The 18,289-nt window shown below is 60.3% G+C and overlaps 1 protein-coding gene and 1 long non-coding RNA gene across 2 annotated transcripts in view; one reads left to right on the forward strand and one right to left on the reverse strand.

The window, feature by feature from the left end:
• The window catches only part of LRP5 (LDL receptor related protein 5), a 97,786-nt gene extending 81,392 nt beyond the window's left edge, over positions 1-16,394 (forward strand). Inside the window, exons 17-23 of the mRNA XM_082748739.1 lie at positions 1,603-1,728; positions 4,640-4,876; positions 7,193-7,303; positions 9,050-9,286; positions 9,505-9,644; positions 14,089-14,186; positions 15,927-16,394. Of these exons, the coding sequence (XP_082604865.1) occupies positions 1,603-1,728; positions 4,640-4,876; positions 7,193-7,303; positions 9,050-9,286; positions 9,505-9,644; positions 14,089-14,186; positions 15,927-16,188 (1,211 nt within the window). The 3' untranslated portion in view covers positions 16,189-16,394. The remainder of the gene's footprint in view (positions 1-1,602; positions 1,729-4,639; positions 4,877-7,192; positions 7,304-9,049; positions 9,287-9,504; positions 9,645-14,088; positions 14,187-15,926) is intronic.
• On the reverse strand, positions 11,045-17,165 carry LOC309873346. Its single transcript, XR_014316300.1, has 2 exons — positions 16,915-17,165; positions 11,045-11,646 (listed from the first exon to the last, which is right to left on the reverse strand). It is a non-coding gene; the product is annotated as an uncharacterized lncRNA (long non-coding RNA).
• Positions 17,166-18,289: the final 1,124 nt, after the last annotated feature.

Raw genomic sequence — 18,289 nt, forward strand, 5'->3', positions numbered from 1 at the left:
TGCCCAGTCTGTATTCAGTAACTAGACCTCGGCTGTCGGCTGGATGCTTGCTGCTGGGACAGAGCGGTGAGCAGGGCCGTCACTGTCCCTGTCCTGTCCAGCTACCTTTAAGCTGCCCATCTTCCGGGCCCTGGGGGCCGCCCCGCCTCCCCCACGGCCCCTCACCCTCCCGCTGGCTCACGTCTCCCTGGAGTCCCTGTCTCTGATTGCCTTTCCTGTCCTGCTCGGAGGGACTCCTGCTAATTCCTTGGCTCCCTCTTGACTCAGGTGTCCTGCTCTTAGTGGATAAGCTTCTCTCTTGAGCTGGGGACGTCACCCCGATGAACTGAACGGTGGCTTCTGTGTTGACTGCTGGGTGGCTGGTTTCTGGCCTGGTGGGTTCTTGGCCGGGTCCGGGATAAGTGAAGTTGCCGGGTAAGCGGCTGCCAAGTCACTTGGGTGCCTGGTGGATGGGGGTCCGAGGGCCCGAGTTTCCCTTCTCAGCCAAGCCATGGATTCTTGGGCATCACAGCCTAGAGAACTGCTGGCCTGTGGTCAGCATGGTGAACTTTGAGCCCACGAGTGTCCAGTCCTACAGGTGTTGGCACGAAGCCCAGCACGCCGAAGGGCAGATCCTTGGACCTGAGGGTTTAAGAAACCGGGCTGAGGCTGGAAACGGGGGCGTCCCTGTGAGTGCAAACGTGCAATGTCTGGGGTGACACGGAGAGGCTCCTCGTTTTGGGGAGAGTGGGAGCTCCTTGAGTGAGCTCTCCCGTGTTGATTTGGGATGTGGGGCACCCAACCTACTTACTCTGGAAATTCTGCAGCTCAGCTCTAAACCACAGGTGGCGCTCTCCGGCCCCTGGGCCCCGTCTGGGATTTTGTAAATAAAGTTTTATTGGCACACGGCCACGCCCGTTTTCTGTGCCACACACAGCCCCCTTTGTGTGACAGCTGAAACCTGTGAGTTCCCTGGGCATTCACTGTCCTGCCCTTTATCCTCGCGTGGGTCAGCTTCCTGGGGCTGCCGTACCAAACCGCCCCCAAGTGACCCAATGCAATGGCAGCGTGTTCTCCTACAGGCTGGAGGCCAGATGTTTGAGGTCAAGGGGGCAGTGGGGCCTGCGTCCCTTCTGGGGGCTGTGGGTGGGGACGGCTCTTTGCCCCTTCTGGTCTGTGGTGGTGGCCGGTGTTCCTCGCGTCCCCCGGGCTCCAGTCTCCGCCTCTCTCATCGCACAGACTTTGCCCCTGTGTCTGCATCTCTGCCTCCCCTGGAGTCTCTTACAGGGACACGTGTCATTGGATTTATGGCCCCCCAAAATCCAGAATGATCTCCCCGGATCCTTAACTTGATTACATCTGTGAAGACCCTTTTCCCCAATAAAGTCCCATTCACAGATTCTAGGCATTAGGACGTGGGTGTGTGGGGGCCTCTGCCCAATCCGCTACACCGTGAGAGACTGGCAGTGTGAGCTGCCCTGGGAACTAAGTGGGGCGATGTGTAGCCCACAGGAACACCCATTCTTGTGAGTTCTGGCCTCACCTTGGTTACCAGCACCCTCCAGGCTGCAGTCCTGAGGTGAGAGCCAGGGCCCGACCCGCTCCCTCTTTGTGTCTCCACAGCGGCCCACCCGTGCGCCCGGGACAACGGCGGCTGCTCCCACATCTGCATTGCCAAGGGCGACGGGACCCCACGGTGCTCCTGCCCAGTCCACCTTGTGCTCCTGCAGAACCTGCTGACCTGTGGCGGTAGGTGTGACTTCAAGGGTTACTACTGGGACCCTGGGTTCCCCGCCTGCCAGGTCCCCGCTTCACAGCCTTTTAAAATCACAGTCACTGTGGCATCCAGCCTCCAGAGCCAACTGTTCCTCCTCTTCCAATGTATGCATTTGGGGCTGCGAATTTCCCTCACAGTACTGCTTTTGCTGCATCCTACAAATTTTGATAAGTTCTATTTTCTTCCTTTAGTTTCAGTTGTTTTAGAAGTTCTCCTAAGATCTTCTCTTTGGCTCCTGAGTTATTTAGAAGTGTGTTGTTTTAATATCGAAATAACTGGGGATTTCCTAGCTCTCTGTCTGTGACTTGTTTCTAGTTTAAAGATCTGTTTAGTTTTATTTGAGAGAGAGAGGGTGTGAGTCGGGGGAGACAGAGAGGGAGAGAAAGAATCTCAAGCAGACTCCCTGCTGAGTGCAGAGCCTGATGCAGAGCTGGATCCCAGGACTCTGAGATCGTGACCTGAGCCAAAAGCATGAGTTGGATGCTTAACCAGCTGAGCCACCCAGGAGCCCCAGATTTCTCCTTCAATTCCACTGTGGTCAGAGAACATACTTTGTCTGACTACTGTTGAGCTTTGTTCAGGTGTATATGATGACCCAGCATGTGGTCTTTCTTGGTGAGTGTTCCGTGTCCGCTTGAGGAGGACAGGTCATCTGCTCGTGTCGGGGGAAGTATTCTGTCGAAGTCCGTTAGAGCCAGTGGATGGGTAGTGGTGTTCAGGCCGCCTGCGAGCTCTGCTTGCCTGTTTCTCTTTGTAATTTTGTCTGTTCTCCCTCCTCCCACCCCGGACCCTCTTTTTCCCCTAAAGCTGAGCGGGGAGTGGTCAAGAATGTAAGGAAGCTTAGGGTCAGGCGCACCTGGCGCAGACCCCGGCTCTGCCACTTCCCAGCTGAGCCGTCCTGGCCTGATCACCTGCCCTCTCTGAGCCCTCGCTTTCTCTTCCCTGGAAAAGAGAGGTCGAGAGCACCTGCCTCGGAGCTGTGTGGTGTTCGGTAACGAGCACTTAGCATGGTCCCCAGCACGTGGCCCACACGAGTGCCAGCTTGCTCTTGGTGGTGGGCGCTGGGCGGTCCCCGTGAAAGATGACCGTTGTTACCCTTCCTGCGATGAAGCCCACATCCCAGCGCTTCCTCTCTCCTCTCTCCTGCCCCAGAACTCAGGCTGGTTTAATTCCGTCCCTTTTCTGCTCATCCTCGCCCCTGAGGGCTCCCACACTGTGTCCTACACACAGAAGATGCCCGTTCTCAGCTCGCCTTGCCCCTGGAGCTCAGGGGGTAGGGCCCCAGGGCCTGTCCTTCTGGAACTTTCTCCTGCCTTGTCTTACACTGTGAACCTCAGAGATCTTTGCCTAGAGCAGAGGGGACACTTTGTGTCTGTCCCTGATGGGGGCCACCTTGACCCTCCTGAGCTTCTTTATGGCTTTTTTCCAAGTTCCAGCCTCAGGGCTCACATGGTTTTGTGGTCTGAGTGGCTCTGACCCCCGCAGATGTCCAGGCTGCTCTGGGAAATAGGGCACCACCCAGAGTGCTCAGCTGTCCCTTGGAGCCCAACCCTGGGCCTCTACTTGAACGAGGTGCCCCCTCGGCCCCTCTCCCAGCCCTCGGTTTGGTCCTTCAGACTTGTGGATGCCTGGCTGCTTCTCTGGGGGGGGCACAGAAGCATAAGAGCTTGGAGGGGTTCTCGGGGGTGACAAAGGCCCTTGTGCCTCCCGAGGTGGCAGGAGCCGGACGGCAGAAGGGGCAGCTAGCCACGTGCTTCAGCTTTCTCGGGCGCTGCCACTAAAGCCGGTTGCGCCCTTCCTGAGCCAGAGGCAGCCACACACAGCCACGCTCGCCTTGCCATCCTGTGAGGGACGTGGGACGCAGCGTGGCTGCTTCTGTTTGGGGATGAGGAAACGGAGGCTCTGCGAGGTTGGGGCGCTCGTCTGGTTGTACAGATTTGCCGAAGGGCACCGAGGTTCACCCCCAGCCCTGTCCTACTCCCCGCCTGTCCCATCCTGCTCCCCAGCTGCGTCCTGGCCGGTACCTGGCCTGTGCTGAGGAAGGTGGATGTGAGGAATGGTCACCCGGGAGGAGGTGGCCCGGCCCCAGGGCTCCTGTCTCCTGCTCACCCAGTCCCCCACTTTTGAGGGACTCCCTCCACTGGGAGCCTAACTCCTCCCCTGTGCACCCTCCTCCCATGGCCTCCTCACTCTCCTGCCTCTCCTTACCTGCTCCTCACCCCCAGTTGTATCTGGGGGTGTGCTGACCACCCGCAGAGCCCCAGCCCACGGCTCCAGCTGCTCCAGACCTGTGACAGGTGCAGGTCCCGAGCACCTGCTTTCTGACCCCCCATCTCCTGGGGGCTGTGTGCGTTGTGTGTGTGTGTATGTGGCCAGGCGGACATGCGTACAGACTCTACACTAGACGGACAGCCCAGCTGGGGACCCCAGGCAGGGCCCCAGTTGGGGCTCCAGTGGGCATCCCCAGAGACCTGGCCCAGTGCCTGAGGTGCGTGTGACGAGGAGAGCCACAGGAAGGTGGGTCTGCCCTGGCTTCTCAGTGGTCAGAGTGGAGTTTCTAGCTAAGAGCATTTTCTGCTCACCTTGGTGTTCACCTGCTGCTTAAAGCTCAGGTTTCCATTCAGCACCCTTTCCCTACAGTTACAAAAAGCAACAAAGGGGATTCGTGTCTCCCTTCAGCAAACGTTTATGACCCCCACCTTCATCTTACACTGGGGCTAGAGGCAGGACTGTGACCGGTCACACTGCCCTGGAGACAGGGCCATACAGCACCCTGATGGAGCTGAACTATCTCCCGCTTGGAAGCCCAGCAGCGCCTGGCCCGGGGCGGGGGTGGGGTGCGGTGGGGTGCGGTGGGTGATGGTGTTCGCCGTGTTCCCGCAGAGCCTCCCACCTGCTCCCCCGACCAGTTCGCCTGTGCCACTGGGGAGATTGACTGCATCCCTGGGGCCTGGCGCTGCGACGGCTTCCCCGAGTGTGACGACCAGAGCGACGAGGAGGGCTGCCCTGTGTGCTCAGCCGCCCAGTTCCCCTGTGCGCGGGGCCAGTGCGTGGACCTGCGCCTGCGATGCGACGGTGAGGCCGACTGCCAGGACCGCTCCGACGAGGCTGACTGCGATGGTGAGGCCGGAGGGCTCCCTGCTGGCCCCGCCCCCTCCCGGCTCTGCCCCTCCAGGCCCCGTCCTCACCCCCCCCCCTGCTAGATCCTCCCAGAACCTGTGCCCACCTCTGCCCACCCCCTCCCATGCCGGCCCTGGCCCTTCCCCACCTCCCCGGACCCCTGCCCCTCCCCAGATGCCTCCTAGAGCTCGGGCTCAGTCGGGCCACGTAAGAGCAGGTTTGCCATAGAACCTTTGCCAGGGTCAAATTGCCAGGCGCTCCTCGGTTTAGGAGAGGAAAAGGTTACTTTTAGGCCCCCTGAGGAAAACCATGTCATCCACGCCGCCCCGTCCGGTCAGGCGATTTGGCTTGAAGACACACTGAAAGAGCCTTCCCGCACTGGGTCGAGTTTCGCCAGAGCCCAAGGCAGATCCCGGAGTCAGCGGGACTTCCGGGGTGCGCGCTCTGACCAATCCCGGCCGCAGGCATTGCTGTCTTCCGCGGAGGGTGTACGGGGTAACGTGGCGCCTGGCTGGATCTAGCACCCCACTGAGCCCAAGGGACAAAGGTTCTTTAGTCACCGCCAGTCCACTCTGACCAGCAGGGTCCCGTCTGTGCGCCTCCTCTGAGTTTCCCGTAGTTCACTGCTGCGCACCGTCAGCACCACGGCCCCACGACTGAGCTTGGGGGGGCTGCGCTGTCTCCCCCACAGCTGGCAGGTGTGTTCTTAGACAGAGAGGCAGGCAGAGAGAGAGGGGGAAGCAGGCTCCCTGCTGAGCCGAGAGCCCAATGCGGGACTCGATCCCAGGACCCTGAGATCATGACCTGAGCCGAAGGCAGCGGCTTAACCCACTGAGCCACCCAGGCGCCCAGGTGTGTTCTTAGATAACTCACGTGCTCATTGGTCACCGTCCACTGTCCCCGGCATGATGAGCAGCCATCCTGTGGGAGATGAGGGCCTGAGGGTGGGGTGCTGCTTCCTCAGCTGCTTCTATAGAAAGCTGCAGGCGGGGAGTCTTGCCTGCTTAGGGACCCTTTGAGAATTTGAGGGCGGTGGCAGACTAGGGATTGGCAGACGCAGCCCCAGCGCCAGACCCCGACTGCCACCTGAGCGAGTGCCAGATCCCCAGATGCCCCACATCCTGACCTGCCAGGTTCGTTTGTGTACACGTTGTCTATTTACATGTGTTCATCATACATATGCATGTACATTTACATACATTCACATACATATGCATGTACATTTACATATTGATCTTGCCATGAAACAGCAGAGTTCCGTCCTTAGGACAGAGACCTGCAGCCCTCAAAGCTTGAACACCTATTACCTGGCGCCTTACGGGAGAGTTTGCGGAGTGCCACTGTACACCCTCGCCCTAGCGCAAGTGTTTTGGTGACAGTCTCCGAGGATGGCAGGAGCCATGCCCTGCTTCTTTCCCCGTGAATGTTGATCCTGGTGCAAAGTTCAGCCCTGACAGTGAGCCCTGTTCGGGCTCTGGGCTTTCCCTTGTCTTTCGGAAGCCCCCTCCCAGCTTTGTTGCCAGCAGATTGTCCCACCCGCTGCAAGGACAGGGTCCCCTCATCTCTGGTTCCCAAGGAGGGGCCCTCGGGGCAGGGCCGGTGGGGAGATTAAATAGCAGACTCTGGGGGAGGGCGATGGCTGAGCAGCCCCCCCCCACTCCTTCCCCAACTGCATCCACGGCTCCGATGAGCTCACCACTCTCCCCCGCAGTGTCTTCCTTGGAGAGTGGTGGCTCCTCCCCGGTCCGCTTTCTTGGGCACGGAGGGAGAGAGACAGCAGGCAGTACACAGGCAGAATTCTTCCTCCTGGTCCAGGAGGCTGTGACCTGCCTTGGCCTTCCTGGCTGAGATCTGCTCCACCTTCCTGCTCCTCTGCCCTGGGAACTCCGCTGGGAAAGCACCTGTCCCCTGCCCCACCCATTCTAGGTCATTCCTCCTGTTGGCTCTTGCCTCCCTGTCACGCAGGCGAGCCCTGGGGCGGAGGGTGTTAGTCCTGGCCCTGTCTGGGCCTGACCTGTGGTAGGAGCCTGATAAATACCTCCCAGGGGTCACTGAGGTCTCTTCCTTGCCAGCCCTACCCCAGCATCACACAGGCCTTGGAACCGGGGGACATCGTGGGGAGGGTAGAGACCAGGTTTGCTGTGACCGCTCCCTGACCCCATCCTAGAAGGGGTCCCTTTGGTCTGCTCTGCATCTGGAACCTGACCTCCTTGCTGGGTCTTTGTGGTGGGGAGCACTGGCTTTTGGCTCTCCACGTAGTGCACCTGGCCGCATCACGGCCCATGTCCCCTCTGAACGCGCGACTCCCCCTTGCAGCCATCTGCCTGCCCAACCAGTTCCGCTGCGCCAGCGGCCAGTGCGTCCTGATCAAGCAGCAGTGCGACTCCTTCCCCGACTGCATCGACGGCTCCGATGAGCTCATGTGCGGTGAGCCAGCTTCCCGCAGAGGGGTCGCCCCGCACGAGTGCGGGGTCCGAGAGGGAGGAAATAGGCTGGGGGCCGAACCAAGAGGCTAGAAGGTTGGGAGTACTCGGCCTTGGAGGCCGGGGGTAGGGGAGGGAGGCTGGCAGGGAAGCCTTCCGGGAAGGAGAGGCAGTGGTGAGGCTGAGCTAGGGCAGGGGGGTTTGGCCCTGGGGTGTTTCTGGCTGTGACAGTGACAGGCCCCCTGTGGGGTAGATGGGGGGGGCTGCAGCTGACTGTGCCTGAGGGGACATGCTTCTGCCCTCTAGGACCTCACACCGGGGCATCTGTTGGGCAGTGAGACTGCTCTGATGGGGTTGGGGTGGTCCTTTCCCTGTCAGCCTGTTCTCCGGGTGAGGACGTGCACGTCCCCATGCACACACGTGCTCTGTGCCTCTTGAGTGACGCGGCCTGTATAGTCAGAGATGGGGGCCACAGGACATGAGGCCAGGGCAGTCAGGGAAGGCTTCCTGGAGGTGGTGGCTCTCAAAAGTCTGTCTTCATTTCAGACAGGAAGGGAGCTAGAGCCCCAGATAGGAAGTGGGAATGTACACATGTGTTTGGGGACCGTGGGCTCTCCGTTTACTGTCGAGGTACCTGGGCTGAGAGAGGTCTTGTGAGTGGGGAAGGGGGGGGCCCAAACAGTTTTGTACCTTCATGCGAAGCCAGGTGAGGCACCTCAGTTACCATCTCAAGCAAGTGAGTAGTAACCTGGGGCCAGCGGACAGAGTTGGCTGCCCCCCGGGGTCTGAGCCTCCGCCCCTTTGCTGGGCCGGTGCCGGTCTGACGGTGTTTCCGGTGTCAGGGGGACATTTATCTGTAGTCTGGTGCTGTCACCCGAGCCAGCATGTTCCTCCTTCCCCTGGGTTTTGGTAGACAGGAGGGGCATAGTGGAAAGCCCTTGAGCTCCTCGGGCCAGCCTGATGGGAAACCCACTGTCCTTTTGTGAAAGTTGAGTTTCGAGCCTTGGGGCTCCCTCCCCATCCCCCGAGGCTTTGAGCGGGGAGCCAGCCCGAGGAGTCCCCCCACCTGGCCCTCGCACTGGTGGGGCCTCCAGAAGGACTGCTGGGCTCCTCGCAGCCCTGAGCGGGCTCCGGCTTTGCAGGTTTGGCGGAACCCCCAGGCCCAGGCTCTGTCTCATGGCGCCCTTCATGCTGCCCTCACGTTGGGCCTCTGTGTGGGCAGGTGCGTGGGGCATAGGGCAGGCCTCCTGGCCTGGGTGCGCCGTCAGTCCAGCCGGCCCCTGCCCGTGGGTGACGTCCCCTGCTAGACATGCTTGCAGCCCCGGGAGCTGCCTACCTGCCCCCCACCTGAATCGGGCTCCAGGACCCGGCTCCAGGTGCCTCCAGGCCCAGCTGTCTGGGGGCCGTGACTCAGGGAGCCCCGAGATCCGGGGCTGAATCCAAGGCTGCCGTCGGGGAGTCGCTTTTGAGGGGTTGTTGGGAAGTAGGTAGAGCTCAGCCAGCCAGGAGGGGATGAGGGGGTAAGGGGCGGGTGAGGAGGAGGGAGGAGGGCGCTCCGGGCAGACAGGGTTGGCGGGGGGCAGTGTGTCAGAGGCACCCCAGCAGCCTGGCATCTCCCTCTCCACCCCCCACCACCACCCACGGGTGCTGGGCCTGAACCAGCCCCTCTGGGCCCCGCAGGGTCCACCCCCACAGGGGAGCCTGTGCCTTCGCACAACACCACCATCTCTCCCTGTCCATTCTCCCGCAGAGATCACCAAGCCACCGTCCGACGACAGCCCGGCCCATAGCAGCGCCATCGGGCCTGTCATCGGCATCATCCTGTCCCTGTTTGTCATGGGCGGGGTCTACTTCGTGTGCCAGCGTGTGCTGTGTCAGCGCTACGCCGGGGCCAGTGGGCCCTTCCCGCATGAGTACGTCAGTGGGACCCCCCACGTTCCCCTCAATTTCATAGCCCCCGGCAGCTCCCAGCATGGTCCCTTCACAGGTAAGATGTTGGCGCTGTGTGCAAGGCCCTGGGCAGAGGTGGTGCGAGTGACTGAGACTTACACCGGGGGTGTGAGCAGAGGGGCCATCGGGGGCAGGGACAGGACAGGGCTCACCCACCCAAACCTGCATGTAGGGGGCAGCAGGAGCCAAGGAGCATGTGCTATGTCTTGTGGGGGGGCTGGCCCCTGACTCACCTGGTCCCCCTCCCCGTGGCAGGCATCTCATGTGGCAAGTCCATGATGAGCTCCGTGAGCCTGATGGGGGGCCGGGGCGGAGTGCCCCTCTATGACCGGAACCACGTCACCGGGGCCTCGTCCAGCAGCTCGTCTAGCACCAAGGCCACTCTGTACCCGCCGGTGAGTGGGGGGTGGGGGCAGGCCTGCCCGTCCGGGGACCCTCCACCATCTGTGGCTGGCCGGGGGATACTTGGTGTGACCTCAGGATTCCCTGAACTATTAGCTGTCCTGCCGGCACGGAGAAGAGCGGGAGGTTTGCCTTCTTCCCTGCGCGCATCTCGCCGTTTTCTCGGGGCGTTTTCTGCTTAGGAGGGGTGCCCTCATTCACTGTGGCTCACCTGGAAACCCTCCCCTCCCCAGAGAGCCAGGGCAGAGTCTCCCCATAACCCCACCTCCTAGCGTTGCTGCTGGACATTTCAGTGTCCTTGTGACCAGCTTTGCTCCTCATAGGCCCGCCCGTCTATGACCGCCTCCTGTAGGGCCAGTCTGGACGGGGTGCTCCCAACGGTGCCTGTGTGACCCTCTCCTTAGCGTCCCTGCTGAGAGCACCCTATTTTCCCTCCCAAGGCCCTGCTGGGTCCCAGAAAACAGCTGGATTGTTTTCCAAAGTCCTGGCACTCACAGGCGACTTTTGTGGCAGAAACGGTCTGTGGAGGCCGCATGGGCTGAGGGCCGGGTCCTCGCCAAGCCACACACTACAGAGAAATGACCGTACAGAGGGCAGAACACTGAAGATTCCTACCAGGGGACCTCTCCCGAGGCTGGCTGGGAAGGGGGCCGGGGGGGGACTCTTCTAAGAGCACCGCCCCAGGGACCTGGGTGAGCTCGACGCACGAGCTCAGTCTGTGTAGACAATCACAGACAATCTGGCGTTACCCTGTTCTACACTTTTTAATCCTTAAAAACCCAACTTCCTGCAACAAAATGCTCTTCTGAGCTGCACACTGTCTCTGAGCTTTCTCTGGAGGAGGCTCCAGGGAGCCCCACCCGCCCGGGCTAGGTGTTTCTACCTTCGTGGCGTCGGCCGGGGCTGTGTCTAGGGGCAGCCTCTGGCTCTTTGCCGCAAGCCTGGAGTTTAGAACACTCCCCACCACCCTTCTTTTTTTTTTTTTTTTTTTTTTTCCCCACCCCGCCTTCCCCACCCCACCACCCTTCTGATCCTCTCTGCCGCCCCCATCCCATGACTCTCATGTGCGCCAAGGGACCCGCTAGAAATACGAGCTCACCCCAGGACCACCCCCTGTGCCTGCCCATGCAGACCCCAGGAGGTTTGGCGTCCTGGCTTCCCTGTCCCCTGGCTCCGCTGGGAGCTGAGGCGGGGTAGGGGGATTCTTATTAGCAGCAAGAGATGATACTATTACCAGCCCAGCTGGTAATAAGCAGCTTAGCGTTCCGTACAGTTCACCCACTTAAGGGGTGGAATTCAGCGGTGGTTAGTACAGTCACAGGTGTGTGCGACCGTCGCCGCCATTCTAGAACATTTCCGTCTTGCCAGAAAGAAACCCCTGTGAAGCCAGCTGTTTTCAAATTAACTGTATTCTTTCACATCAGTAATAGAGGCTCGTGGTACAAAATTCAAAAGGTACAACAGAATGCACAGCAGAAAGAGGGTCGATCACCCCCTCACCCCGAGCAAGAACCCTGCCCCCCAGAGCCACATCCTATGGCGAGCGTCTCGAATGTCCTTCCGGGGCATCTGTACACAGCAAGTACGCTGGCGGCCGGTCTTTCTTTTCCCAGCCGAGAGAGTAACTATTTTTACTTTGTATTTTGAGATCATTGTCAACTCACACAGGTTGTCACGAACATAGAGAGAGCTCACATACGCTTTGCCCAGATCCCCCCAAAAGCAACCTGCCACATCACCAGCATCTTGGTCCTCCTGGGTCGCTCTGACGAAGTTATCACGGACAGTGGAGGGGGGTGCTTTACAGCTGGTTTTCACAGTTTGGGAGGTTGCGAAGTCCAAGATCAAGGCGCTGACAGATTTGGGGTCTTATGGGGGCCCCGTTCCTGGTTCACAGAAGGCGGCCTCATCCTCCTGACGGGACACAATGGGGTCTGTTATCCGGGCCCGCCTCCTGATGCCCTCGCATTGGGGGTTAGGATTCAGCACAGGACTCTGGGGGGGACACAAGTATTCAGTCTAGGGCAGTAGCACAAGATAAGTGGTAGGGCACTGATAGGATATATATTTTTTAAAGATTTTATTTATTTATTTATTTGACAGACAGAGATCACAAGTAGGCAGAGAGAGAAGAGGAAGCAGGCTCCCCAGTGAGCAGAGTGCCTGATGCGGGGCTCGATCCCAGGACACTGGGGTCATGACCCAATCCGAAAGCAGAGGCTTTAACCCACTGAGCCACCCAGGCGCTCCTGATAGGATATTTTTGGCTCTGTTCAGATTTTGCCAGTTTTACAAATGCGCTTTTTTTGTTTTTAAGACTCTTCCTTGGGACGCCCAGGTGGCTCAGCCGGTTGGGCGGCTGCCTTCGGTTCAGATCATGATCCTAAGGTCCCACGTTGGGCTTCCGGCTCTGCGGGGGGCCTGCTTCTCCCTGGGCCCGCTGCTCCCCCTGCTTGTGTGCTCTCTCTCTCTGATTAAAAAACAAAAAATGCTGTTTCTTAAGGGCAGTTTAGGTTCATAGCAAAATGGAGAGGAAGGTGCAGAAATTCCCCACATGCCTCCTGCCCCCCACGTGGACGGCTTCCCTCGTGGTCACCGTCCTGCACCAGAGTGACATACTAACGGACAAACCCGCATGGACACATCAGAATCACACCAAGGCCGCCGCCAGCAGCACAGCTCACTCTTGGTGGGGTGTGCTCTGTGGGCTCGGACTGGCGTGCGGGGACTTGGGTGTGCCGTCCCAGGATCACAGAGTAGGTTCACACGTGTCCTCTGGAACCCACACGACAGCATCTGAAGGCAAGGATAGCCGCTCAGAGCCGCTCAGAGCTGGCTTCCGCCGCTGGTCTGCCGCTCCCCAGAACCACCGCGCTCTGTGCGCTCCGTCGCCCGACCAGAAGGGGGCGCTCTCCTGAGCCCGCGTGGCAGAGGGGCCGCCCCTGGAACTTGGCAAGAGCCCCCAGGACAGGGCTGAGGGAGGCAGCACCACCCCCCACCCCACCCCACGCCCCGCAGAGGAAGGGAGGTGGGCAGAATCCCAAAGCTCACCTCGGCACCGGAGGGGAGGGGAAACCAGATCCAGTCAGATTCATGGGCAGAAGAGGAAGCAGAACCCCAAGGGCGCAGGGGGCAGGGGCGGATCTAGGAGACCCTTTCTGCTGGGCTTCCCTGCCGGGTGCCTGCTCCCCCCTCTGAATGACATCCCCTCAGTATCGTGTGCTCCCAACTCTGGGGACAAATCCCGAGGAATCCCCAGGCTGGCTCTTTGGCCCAGGGAGGACCTTCCCCCAGAATAAGGAGTGGGGGGGCTCTTGCTACTCCCCAAAGGGCACTTTTTTTTTTTTTTTTTTTAAGTCAGAGTGAGATAGAGCACACGCTGGGGGAGCGCCAGGCAGATGGAGAATTAGGCTCCCTGCCGAGCAAGGAACCTGACATGGGACTCGATCCCAGAACCCTGGGATCATGATCCGAGACAAAGGCAGATGTTTAACCAACTGAGCCACCCAGGCGTCCCACAAAGAGCACTTCTTACGGGTTACCACATGTCACCCGGGGCCACGCCGCAGCTGGGAAGTGGTTGATCAGGGCCCGTACCCATCTGCCCGGGGCCACGCCGCAGCTGGGAAGTGGTTGATCAGGGCCCGTACCCATCTGCCTGTCGGGAAAGGCCTTTCTGCTGCCCTCCAGTCCTTCAGGACACGTGGTGACAGCCATGTTCCCATTCAGCTGGGGGAGCCCCAGAAGCCGGGTCTGGCTGTGACCCCATAAAAGCCTGTGTGCTCAGAAGGGCCGTGTGATGGGTGGGGTGTTACCGGTGGCGGCTGCTGGGGAAGACACAGATGGTGTGTGTCACCGGGGGCCTCAGGTCCCTCTGTCCCTCTGTGGGGCCGGTCATGGGCTGCCCGGCTCTGGAGGGTACATCGTGTTCATCATCACAGTTTGGGGCAATACATCCCAAGAAAGGGGCACCTTTCCCTGATTTGCGTGGTGGGGCCGTGTGGGGCCAGGGCCCGTCCCTCAGCAGGGCGACCCCTGTACCGGGTCAGGGTTTCAGCCGGAAATCGGAGCCACCTCGGCGATAGGAATAAGGAAGTTCTTGTAGGAATTCGTCTTCGCACCATGTGGAGAGAGGTGGGGAAGTCAGAGTCCAAAAGGGGAGTGGGAGAAGTCCCAGAGGAGCCTCGCGAGGCACCTGCTGGCACCGGGGGACACCCCAGGGCCTGCGGGGACATCTGTGGCTGGGCGTGGGCCTGGGGTCATGGGGTCTTCAGGCGGTATTTGGGCCACAGGCACTGCTGTGACGGCCTTCAGGGCTGAGGGGACAGCTGCTGATTCCCCATAGCATGAGGCTCATGCCAAGTAGGCCCCGTGCAGACCCGCTGGGGGGAGGGGGGCACCACCAGAAGCCCGTAACCCTTGCCTGGCTCTTCTCAGATCCTGAACCCGCCGCCGTCCCCCGCCACGGACCCCTCTTTGTACAACGTGGACATGTTCTACTCTTCAAACATTCCCACCACCGCGAGACCCTACAGGTACGAGGTCCCTGCCACCACCCTGCACCCCCTGGCCGGCTGGGCCTCCCGACAAGCCAAGGACACAGGAGGGCCCTTGTCCCCATTTCCTGGGTGAAAAAACCTGGCAGAGAGGTCCAGGGTGCTGGTGGGCTCTCCTGGGCCCTCAGACCATCCCTGGCTTGCCTCCCCACGGAGTGAACTGGGCTTGCCTGTGGAGTTCCAGAAACCAACCAAATCCCATGTTTGGACCAGGCTCTGGAATCCAGAAGTAGCTCTGGGGGTATTCTGTTCAGTGGGGACATGCCCAGATAGGTGAGGCCTTGAATGATGCCACCAGGGACTTCCCACTGTGGCCTGGCCGGGCCCCCACTACCCGTGGAGGCCAGTACCCAGGGGCGAAGGTTTGCCTGTGTCCGAAGCCAGCTGCAGGGCCACCACCTGCTGCCACTGTCCCCGAAGGATCAGATCCAAGTCACATAACTACTGTCGTGGCCCCTACCACTGCGGGCCCTCAGCGGGACGATCCTCTCTTGCGACCCACTGCCCGGAACCCCGCAGGTCGGCTCGCCCCCCAGGTTGTCCAGCTGGGGTTGCATTCCCCACCTCCCTGGGTTGGGGGGACACTTGAGAATGCTGAGAAGAGGGATCTGGGTTGTGCTGCTGGCCTGCGTCCAGGGGCCAGGTCAGGGCCTGAGGTGGCCTTCTGCACGGGTGTCCTGGACCCCTCACCCCACGGGAGCTACCTGAAGGGGCAGGTGGAGGCAGAGGCTTGGGAGTGGAGACCCCTCCCGCCCTTCTCCTCTCTCCCCCCTCTCCCCCTCCTCCTCCCCGCTGGAGAGGCTGGTGCGGAGACCCAGAGCGCGGCTTTGCCTGCCATCTGGTGGCCGTTTCAGGAACTCTGGGGCCCGAAGAGGAGTGGGGCCCCTTGTTACTGGGTCATTGCCCGAGTTGGGGACCTGCAGTGGTTCCATCCCCCCCCCCCCCAGTGCCTCAATGCCCTCGTGTCCCCAGGCACACTCGCCAGACCCCTCAGTCCCTGGCCCACCCCCGGCTTTATTCCTTACATTGATTTTTGTGCCACTTCTTCCCCGCCCCTGCCTGTCAGTGTCCCTTCCGGCCCTCCAGGGTCCTCCCGCCGCACCTTCTCAGAACCACATGTCCTGCGCAGGCCCCGAGGTGCTGGCTGCGCCTTCTTGCCCTCATGAGCCCCCTGGGGCTCTGAAACACTCCCCAGTCCCCATCCCCAGCTCGGGCCCTGCAGCTGCCCCACCTAGAACCTGAGGGTGCAAGAGATGTCTGGGAGCCACCTCCTGGGTCAGGGTGCCTTAACTCCACGGGGGCCCCTTGCAGGCCCAGTGGTCTCTGATATTTATAGGAATGATATAATGCGGAACGGTTGTCAAGCACTCCCTGGTGTCCGGCACTGTTTCTAGCACTTTCCATGCACTTTGCATGCAGAATCTCATTGACCCTTCACAAGCCCCTTTGGAACCAGGTACTGTTTCACTCGTATTTCACAAAGGTGAAACTGAAGCCCAGAGGAGTTAACTCAACCAAGGCCCACCAGGCAGGCTCTGGAAGCCCTTCTCCATAAAGGCAACCTTGGCCCAGGGGGACAGTCCTTGCCAGGGCCTCCCCCACAACACTTGGTGCAGGCCCCCCCATTTCAGAGGTGGGGACTCTGGCTCAGAGAGACCACACCCAAAGGAGGGGCCCCCGGGTCTCTTCCCTGAGCCCACTCCGCTGTGTCCCCTTTAGGCCCTACATTATCCGAGGCATGGCCCCCCCGACGACGCCCTGCAGCACGGACGTCTGTGACAGCGACTACAGCGCCAGCCGCTGGAAGGCCAGCAAGTACTACCTGGACTTGAACTCGGACTCAGACCCCTACCCGCCGCCGCCCACGCCCCACAGCCAGTACCTGTCGGCGGAGGACAGCTGCCCCCCTTCGCCCGCCACCGAGAGGAGCTACTTCCACCTCTTCCCGCCCCCTCCGTCCCCCTGCACGGACTCCTCCTGACCTCCGCGAGGGCCCCCCGGCCTCTCTGCCTCCTTGTAAATAGTTTTAAATATGAACAAAGAAAAAATATATTTTATGATTTAAAAAAAATAAATATAGTGGGGATTTTAAAAACACGAGGAATGTGAACAGTGACGGGGGTGGGAGGGCTGGGGACTTTGTACAGTGGAGAAAATATTTATAAACTTAATTTTTTTAAAACGTCACTGCCATTCTTTTGTGCCTTGTGTGTTTTTGAATCGAGTGTCCTCACAGAGGCAATCTCAGCCTCCGCCCTCCCCTGGACAGCTGTCAGAGTTGTGCACTCATCCTCCTGAGCACCGTGTCTCTATCAGGCCCCCACAAGGTAGGCAGAACCCCGGGGTGGAGGCGCGCAGGCAGGAGACCTGATTTGTCCATCATGAAGGGCCTCTGTTTCTTATGTGCTCCGCTGTTGCCCATGCTGAAATTTGGAATCGTTTTTAAAAAATTTTTTTTTAAGATTTTATTTATTTATTTGTGTGACAGAGAGATCACAAGTCGGCAGAGAGGCAGGCAGAGAGAGAGGAGGAAGCAGGCTCCCTGCTGAGCAGAGAGCCCAATGCGGGGCTCGATCCCAGGACCCTGAGACCATGACCTGAGCCGAAGGCAGAGGCTTTACCCCACTGAGCCACCCAGGCGCCCCTTGGAATAGTTTTTAAGAGGTCCTGCATTTTCATTTTGCACTGGGCTCTGCAGATTACGTACCTGGGTTTTGGGCTACTTCTTGGCCAGTCTCTGCTTCCATCTGATCTGTGTGTGTGGCCGCCCTGGCTTCTGCCGGCTGGCGGATCCCTCCCGGCCCCACCCTTCCATGTGGACCCCAGTGGTTGGGGCTGCCCAGCCGCTCTGGCCCAGGGTCGGGTGGGAACCTCGCAGCTCTCCTGCCTTCCCTGGTTGCCGCCCTGTCCTTCCCAGCAGACAGGCCCCAGAGAGCCTGGTCGTCACAGAGACAGTCAATAAACACAGCCCCAGGCCTGTCCTGCTACCCACTGGGGAGGAGACCGAGAGATGGGGCCTGCTGCCTGCCCCTGCGTGGGGCTGGGGGGGTGGTCTCCAGGCTGCAGGAGACTGAGAAGTCACAAAGTCATGAGTCATGAGGAGGCCTGGCTGCCCTACCCTCCCCCCCTCCCCCCCGCCAGGGCCGTGCCAGGCAGGAAGGGCCTACCCGCGCCTACCCGCGATCGGAATGTCACAGGGAGGTCAGAGAAGAATCACCACTGGGAGTCCTGGGCGCACGTTGCACTTATGAATCAACACAAAGATCTAGAAGAAGGGCTTCCCAGCAGGACTGGGGATCAAACCCTGGGCCAACCCCCAGGGCCTGGAATGTGAAGGTGACAGCCTCTGGGATGGGGAAATCCCAGGACAGTGAGATGCTGGGGCCCCAGTGCTGCGGAGGCAGCCTGGGAAAGGTGGTGTCCCTTGGTGCTCCCAAGACTGCCGGAACAGGGGACAGAGCAGGGGCACGCAAGTCTGGTTTCCTTAGACTTCTGGGGAGCTGCCCCTCCCCCACTCCGATTGCCCAGGAGTTTCCTGAGGTCACAGTTAGCATGGCTGGTGAAACCCCTGGGACCAAGACCAGACACTGGAGACAAGAGGGTGAGGTGACCCGCCCCTGGTGTTACTGCAAGCCAAGAGCTAGCACAGGAGGGCCAGGCCTGAGTGCTGCCCCAGGGCTGCTGTGCCACCTGGTGGGGACCTACACTGAAGGACCCTTGGCAGACAGGAGGGCCTGGGTTTGCCTGGAAGGCAGGCCAGCTTCGCCTCTTATCGTCTTACCCTGCTGGCCGCATCCACCCGTTACGGAAGAGCAGCGTCACCCGTGCCCTAGGACTGTCGTAGGCTTCCATGAGATAAGCCTATCGGGAGAGAAGCCTTGCCCAGTGAGCGCTGGGCAGGTAGTACCCCCTTGGTAAATGAAAGCTATGACTTATTAAAGCCCAGAGAGGTGACAGGCTTGCCCAAGGTCACACAGCTAAGGACCCACAGACCTCAAGGAAGCATCCTGAGCGCTCAGGCCCGTGGTGGGGCCCTCGGGGCCAGGGAGCTGCTTGCAGGGGCTGGGGGGGGGGGTTCCTGT

Source organism: Mustela nivalis (assembly GCF_964662115.1).
Source record: "Mustela nivalis genome assembly, chromosome: 9".
NCBI classification, from domain to species: Eukaryota; Metazoa; Chordata; class Mammalia; order Carnivora; family Mustelidae; genus Mustela; species Mustela nivalis.